At 43.4% G+C, this 16,018-nt stretch overlaps 1 protein-coding gene across 1 annotated transcript; it reads right to left on the bottom strand.

Annotated features, from left to right (window-relative positions):
• Positions 1–7,729: 7,729 nt before the first annotated feature.
• On the bottom strand, positions 7,730–14,097 carry KPNA2 (karyopherin subunit alpha 2). The gene is made up of 11 exons (XM_037405442.1): positions 14,035–14,097; positions 13,103–13,219; positions 12,866–13,003; positions 12,358–12,446; positions 11,268–11,536; positions 10,042–10,136; positions 9,680–9,943; positions 8,855–9,088; positions 8,591–8,773; positions 8,333–8,482; positions 7,730–8,223 (listed from the first exon to the last, which is right to left on the bottom strand). Exons 2-11 carry the CDS (start codon positions 13,175–13,177, stop codon positions 8,131–8,133), a joined length of 1,590 nt encoding a protein of 529 aa, XP_037261339.1. The 5' UTR covers positions 13,178–13,219; positions 14,035–14,097; the 3' UTR covers positions 7,730–8,130.
• Between the last annotated feature and the right edge of the window lie 1,921 nt (positions 14,098–16,018).

Here is a 16,018-nt window from a genome sequence, read left to right as displayed (position 1 = left end):
TGTCTGCAAAAGATGAGCTGTAAAATCTCCTATATTCTAAGTCTCCCTGAGTCTTAATTACACTGATGCTGAGAGCAGGGTGCCACTGACGGTCATGCCAAAAGCTGACTCAGTCCTGCTGCTGTAAATTCACCCCTTACACACTGTTGATCAGCAGTGATACATGGGAAGGTAGCTGCCATGTTAAATCAATCTCTTTGTTTACCTAGTTAACATCCTGCTTGGGCCATAGCCACTATTTAATGCTTTGGAAGAAGTAAAAAATGTTCTGTGATGCACCTTCCATTCATGCAGCCAAGGAAAGCAGAGATGCTTTCCTGACTCCCAAAAAGCCCTAGAACATTGGCTGATAAGCCTTAATACTTTAGCATAATTAGCTCATTCTTATTTGCCATCCTTACTTATCTAGATATTTAGGGATTAAAACATCATGGTTTTAGCTTCACAGAATTCCACATGCCAGGGGTTAAGATGAGGTTTTCAAGAGGACTAATTTATCGTGTTCCAAACTGTTACAGGGACCATGGGTATATATCAGAGACAAACACTGATACGGATAGGTAACAACGCTGGCAACGGACTCCTCTGCCCGTCTAATGCTGGCAGAGAAAGCAAGCATCTCGGGGTAGTTCTGATTTTCCGTGTTTCTTCAAGCAAGTGAATTTTCACATGTCTCATACAAGTTACTTCCAAAGATTTCCATTCAAGAGACCAGATTAATTCTAGGAGATTTATCAAATTGTAACAACATCGTGTACTCCTACAGGTAATTAAATCTGCCAGGCTGAAAGACAAAAAGAGCTAACAGAGCCTTAACTCCACAAGATGATTACTTTCTGTCACAGGGAAGCAACCACTGAGGTTCAGAATGAGCTTTCTTAAAACATGCGTACTGCTTACACTCACACTGTTTTTGTTTTATGTTAACGAGTCTGTAGATATTTATAAACTACATGAAAAATAAATCCATAAATAAGATCAATCATGATACAAAAGCATTTGCAGGTTCAGTAAGCACAACAATCCTTTTTTTTATCAATTCCTAACACCTTCTGACCTGCAGAAATACCTAACCCATCCACAGTCTGCGCTAGCTTCTTTCATGTTTTCTTTTAACAGAATCACCCACCATTCCACTGTGAAATTGATTTGAGAGGATTTAAGATAAAGTTATCTCTGAAATTATTTCATCCTAACAACTATAAAGCAAGGTTGCATGCCAGAGAAGAACAGCACAGATATGTAAGTAGGTTAGTGGGTCTAGTGAAGTGCTAAAAGTAACCTAAAGCAAAATCTGTCACCATGTGTCTTGAATCATTCCTTTATTCCACTCTTGAAACCCTTTAAAATAGAACTGGAGGTTTGGGGTTTTTTTCTTTTCTTTTTAGCAGTAGAATTCAGGGGCAATATGGCTAATCAGGCAATATGTTCTCTAACCAGATGCAATCATCCTGCAAGCAGATACATCTAGCCCCTTTATGCATATGTATTCATTCACTGACTGCAAAATTCAGGCTTTTTTGAGCAAATGTCATATCCCGGTTGTTCTGCCAAGTGCCTTGCACAATTTGGTTGCCACAAATTTAACAAACTTGGATTATATTGCTTGAAATATATTTCAATGTGAGTCTAGTATCCAGTAGGCTGGCTATGAGGAAGTGAGCTTTGCGTTTAGTTAAAATGGGGGTTTGGTCATGTTAACTATGGCACACTGAATTCTGTTGACAGCTGCAAATCTGCTGTGCAATGTAGCAGATCAAATTTTCTATTTTGCACCAGTGTTAAGATATCTGCATATGCTATTGGTTATAGTGAACAGAAAAAAAACATTAAAGGTAGTCTGGACAAATGCTTATTGCAGGAATGGGCCATTATCTTCTAGTTTTTCTTAAGTAATTGCTAGGATTATTTGCTATTAAAACTGGTTTTATTAGAAATTATTACATCCCTGTTGTCAACCTTCCTCAATCACCTCTGTTTTTCCTTTCTGACTTAATTTAAATCTCACACAATTGTTACCATTCCACCTCTGCTTGTATTTTCTTTTTCTAATCCATGTCTGGCTGCAGGTGTTGAATACACTTCAATAGAGATGGGGTAATAGCTTTAATTTCAGAAGCTATACAAAGCAATCCTTCTACACAGAAGAAAGATTCCTGCTTAATTCAAATCAAATTTTGCAAAGAAGTTCTTCAGAAGTGGAACATGGATGTCCTGTCTGTCCCCTCCCCCTGCCTTTATTTTCCTATACTGGTAATGTTCTCTCTATTGTAAGTTATATAGGCTGCAGCAATGGTGGTTTTTTTTTTTTAGCCATTAGGGGAAAGGAAATGACATATGGAGCGAATTCAAGTCCCTCCTCATTCCTAGAGAGTCTATCCAGAAAGTTAGTACGCTGAGCTCCGTCCAAGTGTCGTTTCCTGCTCAGAATTGGGAAGGGGAGCTGGGGGTGGGAGGAGAGATGGGTACGTAACATTAAATTGCTGCTTCTGATTAACAGCGACATTCTGCAAATGATTTCACAGTATTGCTTTGAACAGAATTGAACCTCTGCAGCCCAAATATGTGTAGCAATCCACTGATGAAAGAGCTATTTTTACATCTGTTTCATATAGTGGGTAAAAATGAAGTGATTTGGATGGTGGAAATGCGCCTTGGAGATTGTTCAAGATTTTCTGATAACTTTGTACCTCCAATCTTCCACATGCCCACAGAGCATTTTTACACACTCCTGGCATTATAGCTGTTTTACCACTATGAACCTCTACACAAACTGTTACAGATAGCAAATTAGGCAGCTTTTCACTAGATGTATATTTTTATATATTAAAAATCACACCTTCAAAAGATGACCCTATGGTTTTCATTTGACATTGCAATGCAAATTGAGAGAGATACAACATAAAGTAGAAAGCTTCCTCGTTATACTGCCTCTTCTGTACAGCTCATAGGTGTAATCCAGCCTCTTCCGCAGTGAAGTCGGTGCCATTAATTTTGCTTTTAGTGTGTCAGTCAATTGAAACTCCCTTCCTGATGCACGATTTATACATTACTTCTGGATTTGACCCATTGCTTTATTTAAATGATTAGCACAACATTTTAATGTGCCCAAGCAAGTCCTGCCTAATAAGAATTAACAGGCCTTTTCTCCACCCTGCTTTAATTTTTCTCTCTTCTCCTCATCCCTTTAAATCCCAACTTCACTTCCCTCCCACTAATGACACTCCCCAGGGCAGTGGGTGAACTGCAACCTGGAAACAGGCCACAGCTCTTCCACGAAATCTTCTGGCTTCTGCGGAAGAGCGTCCATTTCCTGGAGCCAGCCTGAGACAGACAGTGCTCTGCAGTCAGGAACAGGACTGGAATCCAGTGACCCTTATTCCATATGAAGTGCTACAAAAGTCCCAGCAAGTAATTTCTTTCTTAGCTCTCTACATGCTGCACGTCTGCCCAACTCACACCAGTGCCATGGTGGGGATCACTAAGGAAGCGTTTTCCAAACACAATGAACAGCGCTGCACACTCGTAGCTTGAGTGTTCCTGTGGATGCTTTTTTTCCCCTGAACTTTGCAACTGGGTTGGGCACACGCCTCCCAGCCTTAAAGGGGGATCGCTTAATTCCCTCTTCTGTGGTTCTCCCAACCCATTTACCTGAAGGCGAGTCAAGCTTAACTGTTTAACCCAGACCAAAGGGTTAATGCGTTTCCTATTAGGTTTCAAGGGAAAAGTCCCAACATTTTCCTCTAGTGGCCAAATATCACCAGTCACAGTTAACCTTCATTAATTACTTCTGTTCTGAATAACACTACATCTTCCCCAAATTGCACACACTCCCGAAGTTTAGACCTATGCTTAAGTGTCACGTTGTACCTTATCACAGGAGGGATTCAACACTGCTGGGATAATCCTATATTCAGCAAAAGGATAATCATGACCAGAGGTGCCATGGGCACCAGGAGGAATGGACATCAGGATTCCCAAGCTCCAGGTTAATTCTGCCAGCTACTTTCTGAACATCTGTGGATAACTTTCTCCTATCTTAGTTTGCTCTGCTGTAAAATAGATTTAGAAACAGGAGAGACATGTGAAATATTGTTGGCTAGTGAATTCCTCTTCCTGTAGACTTACAGCTGTTCCTTTTTGCTGATATACCACTGCAGTTCTGTGCAATTTAAATAATTCTGTATAGAGTAGCAGGAAGCAGCTTCACTTCAAAGAATATTTCAGTCTAAATCACAGGGAAATTAAGAATAGATTTCTCCTAATTTAACCATTTCTAGCTTTTCCACAGTTTTAAACCATTCTTCCTGTAGTGGAAAATGAACAGACGTGCTATTGAACAACAGGACTGCAAAGCCTCTGCTCTTCTTTCAGAGCCTAGCATCTTTGGGAACAGCAACTAGAAGCAATCACACAGGCAGCATCAGAATTTCAGAGATGGTTACATTTGCCGAGATGTGAGACTGAAATCTTGCCATCACTCCACAGATAAAACAGCGTTAGCAACAACTGCATTCCAAGCCAGTTTATGTCAGCAGGGGTCTGTTATTGTTGCTCTCAGCACAGAGAGGTTGGCAGCCTGACACATAGGCCACCAGACATTTATTCTAGCCCTTGTCCTGACTTGGGCATTTACCAAATGAGGAAGGGTAGCTCTTAAATCTGACTGGGCAACAAAAACCAGAAGACCAACCAACAAACCAAGAACCAGGAGCAATAAAAATTCTCCTCTCCCTTTTTGCTCCTACCACCTTTTTAAGCTAGAGACACAGCCTAATGGGTGACTGTGATCCTAACCTCAGAAATAGTTTGCATTTTCTTAGAATAAGGAGTGACTCACCCCAGTCACTTACTCATAATCACTGTAGACTGTTGCTTGTGGAAATACATGCTGCCAAGAGCAGGGCTCATTGATGGATAGGCTGAACACATTTTTCTTGGATAAAAACAAAGTCTCAGTCCCCAGAAAGTTAATTATTAAGACACTGAGCTGTCAGGCATCTAGAGAAAAATTTGCAGAGTTCTATTATTAACTCAATATATTAGATAGTTCTTTAACAAGTACTTCAGAGAAAAAAAAATTAGAGATAGCACTATTCAAGAAGTGTCCTATATTCTCATCCCCTTTGCTATAAACAGAGATAGAAAAATCAAATTAACTGCATTTATGCTAAAAAGAGATTAAAGTAAGGCATTGTGCTTTATAACAGTACTTTAACATGCCGCTTACAAAAGATTATGCCTCATATTAAATATTTCATCTAGCTAAACACTTTGAAATCAGCATGTAGATGTTTTCTGCAACTACAAGAGGTGCCCCGAGGGATTTTATCTCAGTGTTTTCTTAACAGAAAAATAAAGTACATCATCATACCCGAGTGGTCCAGGCTGGATGAAACTCCACATCAACATCTTAGAGGCAAAGGAGAGTGTGAGGCTGCCTGTAGCACCCTCTATGGGAAGATGTGATACTTCACAGAATTGGAAAACCAAAATTACTCAAGAATTCTGAAATATGTTTCTTAAGTCATTGCCCTTATAAACCCACAAATATAAAGTATGTGGAAGCAATGATTTATGAAAGCTGACTTTGCATAATTGCTTTTATATAGGTCAATTCTTTCAGTTGCTACAGATGGTTACACAGAAAATCATGAATTTGTAACTAAGCTTTTAAGTCAAAGGTGGAGGTTTGACAACAAAGCAATGTGAGACTTCCCTGCAGATACATAAAAGGCCTATTTGGTTGGGGTTTTTTCCCCAGAACATTAAAGGCTTTGGCATTGCGAGGCAGATGGTTCTTTCTACTTTGCATGGGTACTGCTAAGATAATACCAGGATCTAGTCCCAAGGGTGTTGCGGTGTCTGTGGTGTTAGACTTGCGTTCTGCTCCACAATCTGGCACCATCTACAGCTTCTTCGGCAGGTGCTGGGTGCCACCTGCAGTCTCTCCATAAGTACAGAAGGCAAGCAGGGCTGGGAACATGACGCAGCCACTGTTCAGTCTCTGGCAGCACAGGGACAGAGACAGGTTAGTAACACCGACATTAACTTATCAAGCATAAGATGCAACAGGGTTACAAAAGCCATTGGTCTATTTGCCTTTAAAGACTCCTATAGTGAAGCTTATTACTTGCTGCAACTTTGTTTTGGGGTAAAGAAAAAACAGTTAAAAGTGGTACAGGCAAGAGTCACCATTAATCAGTTCAGGAAAACTGTTTTTTAAAAGACAGTATCTTTCATGACAGGTAAAAATCTGCAGCCCCCAGGTGCTACACCAGTGACCATGGTGCAAGTGTCTCTGAGGCCAGGTTTGGAGCTGGCTGGAGGAACTCACGTGGCTTCAATAGCCCAGCAGAGGTTCTTAGGCTGGCAGAGTTCACAAGTGACTGCTCTGCAGGAAACACCATTGCTGCTAACCTTTAAAAAAAAAACCAATGGATGTAGACATAAATTACCTGCTACCTTTTATAACCTTATCACTATGCAACAGTACCCAAGATCCAAACAAGTGGCTTGCACAGAGAAGTCCTGGGGGTATACATGTAGTCATCAGCCTCCTGTTAGGGAGGGTGTGATTTTTGCGATCAGACATAATAGTAGACTTGCACCACAATAATGCAAGTGAGAGCAACATCTGCTACAGTAGCAGCAACCCATTTGAAGAGGTCCTCATTAGCAGTATATAAGAATGGTAATCTAGACTTAGAAAGACAATCCTTTTGAGATCAGGTATTCTAACAATTTAAAGTTACACCCATAGATGCATATGCACTTTAAAACAGACTTGGAAGCACACAAGGCTAACGCACAAGACCAAACAAGGTTCTTTCATCTGGTTCACTTATAACACAAGGGGGGGTTATTTATTTGTTCGAGGGTTTTTTTATTCCCCTCTCCCACAAAGGCAGCAGCAAAGCTTATGGGATCTCCAGGAGAATCACCTATGCATTAGATTTCCCCACTACCTTTTATTACTAAACTGAAGTGACGTACTGTTTCAGATATAAGGCATACTAATGAACAATCTAGCCATGAAAAGCTGACCTCTCCTGTACCATCATAAGATCTGGAGAAGCTCAGAGCTGAATCAATACCATTTTTCAGACACATTGACTCATGTGAGCTCCCAGTAAATGAAGTGCCTCAATCCAGCTTTTTCCAAAGCTGGAAAACAGGACTACAATTCTTCCTCACATCCACTACCCACCTCCCCACTCCAACCCTGTCCTGCACAACCACCTTTAGAGGACAGAGCAGGTTGCTATAAGAAATGATTTTCAGAAGTAAAGGGACAATAGCTTCTAAAGCAAGGCCTCCCTTTTTGCTCATTAGCAGGCAACTGCTTCAAACCATCTCCTATGCTCTGTGCTAAGGCTACCTAAACATACAATTGGTTAACTGCTGTACTTACCCCTCCCTCTACGCTATTACTTGCGGTTAATTAGTGCTACTATAGTCTTCAAATATTTCTCTAAAAGACAGAAGCTAGCTTCACTCAGGCTAGGATGATTTCTGCAAGAGTAGCTGGAGAGAAGCAGAAGATATATTTGTTCTGCAGTAACAGAAGGCTGCTATATGCAGAAGTCAGAGCTTGGGGTGACCAAGCTGTTCTAAGACCATCATCTTTAGAACGAAATCTCTCCTGGCTTAGACCTGCATTCTTGCCACTGTACATTTCTGATTATACTTACCATATCAGCCACTAAGAGAGCAATTGACAGTTCAATTTGTTGTATTAATATCACTTTATTCAACTTCAAATAAAAACCCTCTTTAAAAGCCTACTCAGAGTATCGATTACAGCAATAGGTTGTATAGAATATGATAGGTCATTGAAGAGGTTTGCAGAGTAGTGGCTCATTCTTTGCAAGAAGCTTGTATTTCCCACTTGCATTCTTATCCTTGACAGGGACAGTAAGAACCAGAAAGAGAACAAGTATTTACAAATATACCCAGGAAATATTACAGTTCAGAAATCATATGTACAGTTTTGAACTGTTCAAGTATGTTTCAGTTGAGCAAAGTGCTACAGGTCACAAAAAACCAGTAAAAACAGAACTATTAAGACAGAGGTGGCAGTCATTTGTTAGCCAAACAACTTGCAGGTGGTGACAGTATATGCAAGGTCTAGAAGTTGAAAGTATCTGGAGTATTGCCCTGTATTTGGAAAGTGTAACTAGCAGCAGTAGATTCTGGTACAACATTTTGGTCTTCCTCCTCCTAGAAGAAAAAGGAAAGAGTTTTGAAAGAGCAGTGGCATTTTAACCTAGTAGTCAGTGCTAGAATAGAAAACTTAAGTAGAAAAAAAAGTCATCCTGCAGCCACTTACTTCTGCTGAGAAATATTTCTCAATCAGGGTGGATGAGGCTTTGTACACTTGTTCATTTTCATGTGACTGGAGAGCTTCAATTTTGTCTAGACCTCCACACTCCTCAATCATGAGGCAAAGTTTTTCAGTCTCATGAATCTTCTCAGCAGCCTGCAAGAGACAAGCATGGAATAGCCTCAGGTTGATGCCATGCACCTTTCTACTGCACAACCATTAGCAACAGCTTGGGCAGTGATCAGGCATACCACATCCACATACCAGGAAGATATTTGAAATAGCATCCAGGATAACTAGCACAGTTTTGCTGTCTTTAGCTGAGAGGAGATTCAGCAGGGGTTCAACAACACCAGCCTGAACCAGATATACGATTTGGTCAATTGTTCCACCACTTGTGTAGTTAGTCACAGCCCACACAGCTTCCTTTTGAGATTTGAAATCCCCCTGTGAAAGCAAGAGCAGGGTATTTGAACACAGATAGCAGTAATAACAGAAGCCTCGACATAGTAAATATGGTTTGTTTACCTTCCTCAGAATACCAATGAGATAAGGCACAAGACCATGGTCTACAACTTGCTGAATCTGATCCTGACGCCCAGCAGTGATGTTGGACATGGTCCACGCTGCTTCTTTCTGAATGTTGTTTTTGTGATGAGAAAGGAGACTTGGAAAGACAGATAGTGCTCCTGAGTCGATAACAATCTGTGTCTGCTCATCAGTACCAGTGACAATATTCCCTATGGCTCTTAATGAAGGAGTCTGAAATAAACACAAAAATAGTACTTAGGAAAATTGATATAATGTAATCTGTGTTTGAACACATACAGCCATACTTGATGCCCTTTCACTGTACCCTTCCCAGTTAACAGCATGATGAGTTTTAAGCTCCTTGTTAGCATTACATATGCAGACATTAAGCATGCTAAGGCTGCACACTTTCCAAGGCTAATCTGCAAACTACTCAGACAGTTTTCCTAAGCTCTGTCATAAGTACTAATGCAGTTTTATTATACTAAAATTATAATATGTGCAAAAGCCATTTCTAAACACTGTCCTTTGAATTTAGATTTGCAACAGCAGTTTAGAGTTAAAGCTTGCTTTTAAAAGCGTGTTGACCTGTTGTGCTGGCCTGTGTGTTAAATACAATGATTATGTAAAATCCTGATAGATTACTGCTGTTGACTGTCACATGTGGGGCAATCTCCACCAGGATAGAAGCTCAAGCCTTACCTATGCAAAACCTAGAACAAGCGTCTGATTTATGTGTGGGAAGAACCAGTTACATGGACACTGCTCTAACTGCATTTTTATTCATGACTCCAACAGCAACCTGCATGTCTGATAGCTTACCATTATTGGCAGTTCACTACATCCCAGGAGTTTCACAAGTTGTGGCACCAATCCAGTTTTCACTACAACTTCTATCCTGTCATTGGAACCATCTGTTAGGTAGGAAAGTGCCCAGCATGTGTCTGCTAACACCTCAGGATCATCATGGTGCAAGAGCCGAACAAGACTTGGAAGAATCTGCTCAATAGCTTCTATGGGTGGTGCAGGATTCTTATTGCGACAGAGGTTTGAGAGGGTCCAGGTAACATTGCGTAAATACCCAGACTGCAAGAGTTGAAATAAATGGTTAGCAACTGTTTAGTTAGTTGAGCACTTTCACTCACTTACTAGTAATTGTAACTTGAATCATATTGCACACTTACAGCCAGAGAAGAGAGATCAGGAACAGCTAGTAGACTCAGCAGCGGCTCAATTGCACCAAATTTAATAACCAGATCTCTATAGGTAGAGCCATCCCCTGAGAAAATGAGATAAATAGTCAGGTGAAGACCAGAGAAGAAGGACATGTGCATACAGAATCATTATGTGTTAGAGTATGAAGTCTTCTACTGCTTAAGAAGGGCTAAAGAAAATAAGAGGACAAAAGGACTACTGACACTGTGAAGTCATATGACAAGCATGTGTTTTTCTAATCAAGCCACTGAGCTTAATTTTTCTGTTGGAAAAAGAGGTAATTCAGCATATGTTTTCTATACAGCTTTTCTTAGGAGTTCATAAGTAAGCAGGGACTTGTATGTTGCTTTGAAACCCTACCACTAGAACAGAGCTCTTCCCATAATATGGGACTTCAAATACATTATAGTCACTGGTTGCGTGACTGGGTTCTATAGTGTAATGCTGACGGAATGTCGAAGTCTGCCCGAGTCCTCCTATTGCAAGGTACAAAAAGCCCTTATAAAGGAGTTTGGAAAACACTCTAAAGGTTTAAGAAAACTCCAACCAAACAAGGCTTTTCTTGAGCCGATTTTCTTTACATGAAGATTCTCTATTCTCTGTAAGGCACAGCTGTTGGAAACCATGACAAAACAGCAAGTACAGTATTAACTATATATGAATTTTGACCAGAATATTTTTAAGAATGGGATCCAACACTGGCAGATCAAGTAATCTTGAAAGGTGCATGAGAAGCTTCATTATATAGTACTTTCACACCAGTAAGTAGCTGTTTCAAAGCAAGGAATATCAGCCATCACTTACAATTAGGGAAGCCATCTGCTCCTCCCCCCTCTACCCCCCAAGCCAACATACAGAGCAGAGCTCACTGATAAAGTCACAAAAACATCAAGTGAGGTATGTGAAAAGGCCCTATGTGGTAGCATGATTATATATATATAGCAGTATCAGAACTGAACCGTAACACAGAAGCAATCCACAGGTTGCCAGGTGTAGCATGAAACATCTCATACCAGGTCTGAAGATAAAGACCTGTCTGTAGCATACTCTACATTGCAGAACATGTCTTTACTTGAAAACCATTAAGGCAGAGCTCACCAGAAGCTCAGCGAGCTGCATGACATGTCCGTCATAACATCCTCCTATTTTAAATACGGGAAAAGGTCTGAAACAGTTGTGTAGCATATTGACATACCTGCAATATTTCCTAGTGCCCACACAGCCTGTTCACTGATGTGAGCGTGGGGGGAGGCCAGCAGCGAAATAAAGGCTGGAATAGCCCCTCCATCTACTACTGCCTTCGTTTGTTCTGACGTGCCAGAAGCAATGTTGGTAAGTGCCCAGGCAGATTCAAACTGAATAGGACTACAGTCTGCTCTGCCCAAGAAGGAGACAAACTTTGGAATCAAACCAGCCCGAATTATGTGGTCTATTGGGGGCTGCTTCTCTCTTGAGAGGAGTTTCCTAAGGAGAAATACAAACAAAGCATTGGTTTTGCCTGCAGAGATCTAAACAGATTGAACAATCTAAACAGATCCCTATTTACAAAGAGAAAGGTTTAACATTGCATTGCTTTCTCTGAACATTAAGGCAATGCGACATGAAGGAGAAATACAGACAAGCTGAACACTAGGCTTCCTAAACCTCTGTTAACTTTGGTTTTGGCATGTCTTCACTGTGCAAGAGGTTCTGCCGTTCAGACTCGGAAATAAAGTAGACCTGCAAGAGTCATAATTTATCTGAATTGCTAGAGGTTTCTCAGCAGAGAGAGGTTACTGACTGCCAGAAGCAGCACAGCAGCAATATACAAGCTTGCTAAAGGAGATTTTAGAATTGGAAAGAGAAATGAAACTTGGCATAGTTCTAACCCCAGACATCTTGCTGTTCACATTATTTTAAGGTAGATCACTGCACTCAAATATTGTAGTCATGTTAATACAGTTTAAAGAGATTTGTTTTGCTTTAACAAAGGATTTGTTATCACTCCTACGACTCTAAGATGGACTACTGTTTGTTTTGCCACCCTGAAACCACTAGAAAGAATTACTACTTCTAGTATAATGTTCAGGCCCTTCAGATATTCAAAATCCACATGATTTTGATAAAATTATGACTAGGTTAAATGCACCTAAGCATTGTATCTAAGGTTGACTCAGGTGTTTGTTGAAATACTGTCTGGTAAAAGCCATAGCTGCTGCCATAAGCAGCTGCTTAGGTTCATAATTGTTTTACCTTGCCCAGTTACTGGCTTGCACAGCTGAATTTATTACCTCTGAACTCCTTACCTGGCAGCTTGAGTAGCCTGTAGCTGAAGCTCCATATTATTACTATTAACTCCTTTGACTATTTCTTCAACTGACCAGTGTGCCAAAACCTGCACAATAAGAAGTTACATGTATGCTTTGTTGGGAGAGGCATGTGTCTTCATGACCAAAAGGCCTTCTATATAATACTGTGAATAGACCCCAGTTTACAACCACTTCCTTTATTAAAAGATTATATCAGTAAGTGATACTCTAAAACCTCATCAGTTACAGCTTTATCTACAGTTATCTGAACTACTGAAAGCTTTTTGTTCAAGCACTTTACACCACTGTTACACTAGGCTTAAACACAACCAGCTAAACTAAGTCTTAAAGGTGTTGTGTCTGTTACAGTCAGTAGTACAGACTTAAGCTGGTGATGTAAACGTAGTAATGCTGCGTCCCACACATGAAAGGATGCAAACTAGCGTGGCTGCATGAGCTTATATTGCAAGCCATCCACATGCGCCTGTGCTGGGTACCTACTTACCTGATTGCTCCTGTTTTCCTGAAGGGGAGAAGTAGCATCATCTGGTAAAGTGCTAACATTTCTTCTTTTAAGCATCTGATCATCTTTCTTAGCTTTCCTCAGTTCTACATTGACTTCAATACGCCGCCTTCTCATTTCCTGGAGGATATACAAACACTCATTTTAAGTTCTTGGGCTTTTACAACTCATAGTTAAAAGAGATTATGGCTAAAGTAATAATTGCATCAAAATACTCACTGTAGTATCTTTTCCTTTGTTCTTGAATCTGTTCAATCGAGCTGCTGCTGTATTGGCATTCTCATTTACAGACATCTTGCTTGTTAGATTTTTGAGAGGAAACGGAGAAAACCAAGCCTGAAAATAGAGCAAATGAACAGAGTTTACTCCACAAAAGTTAAATTTAAAAACTGAGATCAGTACTCAAGAATGGGAAACACTTGTCTATATTAGATACAGTAACAGCCTCTGACTCGATCAAAGATGCTAATAATAGCAATAATAATAAATAATAATAAAAATAGCTAATAATAGACACAACTGTGTCTTTAAACACCTGGATGTTACAGCAGGCTCTAGCATTAACACAAAAGCATTAGACACATATACATTGTTTTAAAACACTTCCAGCCGCATCATCTGCGTCGTCGTTTTAAGGAGCAAGACTGATCTTTCCGCCCATACTGCACACACTTAAGTAGTTTTTTCGCTGTGTCACATACCGATATTGCACAGACACCCCGTCCAGCCACAGCCCGACCCCTTTTGATGGAAGGGCAAGATCACTCACTGGCGAAGCCCCCCCCGCCCCGGGAAGGATTGCTGTGCCGGCACAACCAGCAGCATGTGGAGGCAGCTACACTGGTAACGAGACAGGCTCCTGCACCTTGGTCGGCTCCAGGGTGACCCACCGCGTAAAGACCGGCTTCATTTCGGCCACGGTGCAGCGAAACACCCAGCCCACTCCAGAACACGCCAGCCCCACCAGCCCTACTCCAGGCAGCAGCCTGTGACCGCGGAGACCCGAAAGGCTCCAGAGGGACCCCCCCATAGGGACTGCCGCCGACAAAGCCCCGTCCCTTCTGACAGGCCAGCGCACGGCCCGCACCCCCGCTGTCCCGCACCCGGCCCCTCCCTGCCGCAGGCCCGCAGCCCCTCCCGCAGCCGGGCACCTCCACCACGGGCTCCGCACGCCAGCCGCCGCACCGCTCCTCCGAGCACGCTGCCACTACCCCCGGCCGCTCCAGGCGGGATTTAAATTTCCCGCGCCCTCGCCCTGCCATTGGCCAGTTCGAGCCATAGCAACCTTCTGATTGGCCGGTTTGAAATGCTTCTTCGTCTCGCGATGAAGGACAACCAATCACCACGGCGCTCCCGCAAGAGCAGGACAGACGTCACGCATTCCACCGCCCGTCCCCGCCCCAACACTACAACTCCCGGCATGCAACGCGCGGCGGCCGTGGCGGGCAGGCCGCGGCGCTCGCCGGCGCATGGCATGCCGGGATTTGTAGTTGTACCGGGGCCAGCTCCGCCGGGGCCGCCCGGGGAGCGCGGTGGGGCGGCCGGGGGTGTTGCACCCGTGCGTGAGGTGGCAACAGGGAGGTTTCCAGGCTCTGAGCGGCTTGCGGCAGTGCCGTTTCCTCACAGGCAGTCTAAATTCTACCTCAGTAACCGTCAGGTCACCGCAGGCTTTTCCTGAGACTCCCTGTGCTGTCTCCTAGGCACTTGGGGCACAGGAATTTAAAGAAAACGGGATACGAGATTGCAATCAAAAGCAGTTCAACAGCAATCAAGTCAGATCAAAACTAAATCATACAGAATAACAAAAAAAAATAATGCCTACCCTTGTGACATGCCCAGAAAATGGGCAGATCTGGGATTGTTTTGGATGGGTTTGGCCTATTTATGAGGGACGGAATACAAAAGAATGCCATTCCACAGGAGATGCAATTCAAACCATAAAATCTAGGGGGAAAACGTGACTCTGCCAGCAGCACTGGCATTTCAACACCTAAAACGTACAATTCAGGGTAGAGAAGCTTCGTCAGAGATGCACACAGATGTATCTCTGTGTTAAACCCATTACATTAAAACATTTATACTGATCTGTAGAGGCACACAGTGGTTGACAAAGGTGGATACAGAGGAGGAGGAATTACCGGTGACATTTTACATAGCCGTTTTGGGGCCTTACAGATCCGAGCTTTGTAAAAAAATAAAAATCACAGAAACATACAAGAGAACAGGGAAGTCAAGAGAAGAGAAAGCACATCAGTCACAAATGGAGATACTGTAAAGGACTAGCTTGACAGAAAAAAAAAAGGCAGCTCAAAAGTAGAAATCGAGGTAAAACACCTGGTGTGTGGAAAGATCAGAGGGCTAGTGTGAAGCAAGTCCGCCGGGCCATAAATTGCTGGAGTGGGTGGTCTGGAGCAGAATAACCTGGACAAAGGAGAGTGTGCAGGGGTTCCAGGGCAAGGAGAGGGCTGTCAGTGGCTTGGGAACTCGAGGTGGCTGTGTACGAGGTGTTGCAGGCCGGTAAGGGGTGAACATGTCTTGGGCAGTGAAGGAGCCCTCGCAGCTTGAAGGGCAGTTATCAATACAGGAAAGCGACAGAGGTGGTGGGAGGCTGGACGGCGGTGGGCGCACGGGTAATGCGGACAGCGGAGGGCGGCAGCAGGAAGAAAGGGCCGCCAGGGGAGGAAGACCAGCGAGGGGAGGAAGCTGAACGTGGAGCCGGCGGGACAGGGGGCAGCTCACGGCAGAGCAGCGCGGGAGCACGCAGCCCCCGCCGGGAGGGGAAGCGTTGGGAGGCGAGAGTCGCCGGGACATGGCGGCTGTGGCCCGCGGCGGGTCCCCTGCGGGCGCACGTGCGGAAGGGGCAGCCAACGGCCGCCGCGCGGGAGGGGCTGAGGGCAGCCGGGGCTCGCCGGGCAGCGAAGGGCGGGGCCTCGCGGCGTGGGATGGACAGCGCCATGCACCAATGGTCCGCAGGGAGGGCGGGACCAGGGTGGTGGTGATCGGGAGGGGAGGGGCAAGGAGCGAGCGGACGGGGCCTCCTGCTCATGAGAGAGAACGTGCGAACCCCCTTAGGGGCGGGGCCAGCGCCGGCCGGGCGGGGCTCTTACTGCACGGCGCTCGCAGCTTTTGCTGGGT

The sequence above is a fragment of the Falco rusticolus genome, chromosome 1 (assembly GCF_015220075.1).
Source record: "Falco rusticolus isolate bFalRus1 chromosome 1, bFalRus1.pri, whole genome shotgun sequence".
NCBI lineage: Eukaryota > Metazoa > Chordata > Aves > Falconiformes > Falconidae > Falco > Falco rusticolus.
Note: the sequence above shows the minus strand (reverse complement) of the source record. Positions and strands in the feature narration are given on the sequence as shown.

What these genes read in the sequence shown, in the direction of transcription:
- KPNA2 (XM_037405442.1), bottom strand. Translation starts at nt 13,177, where the DNA reads ATGTCTGTAAATGAGAATGCCAATACAGCAGCAGCTCGATTGAACAGA. An exon ending in AGGAAAACAGGAGCAATCAG is followed by an intron (nt 12,447 to 12,865) that starts GTAAGTAGGTAC and finishes CTTATTGTGCAG; the next exon opens with GTTTTGGCACACTGGTCAGT. An exon ending in AGAAATATTTCTCAGCAGAA is followed by an intron (nt 8,224 to 8,332) that starts GTAAGTGGCTGC and finishes TTTTTCTTCTAG; the next exon opens with GAGGAGGAAGACCAAAATGT.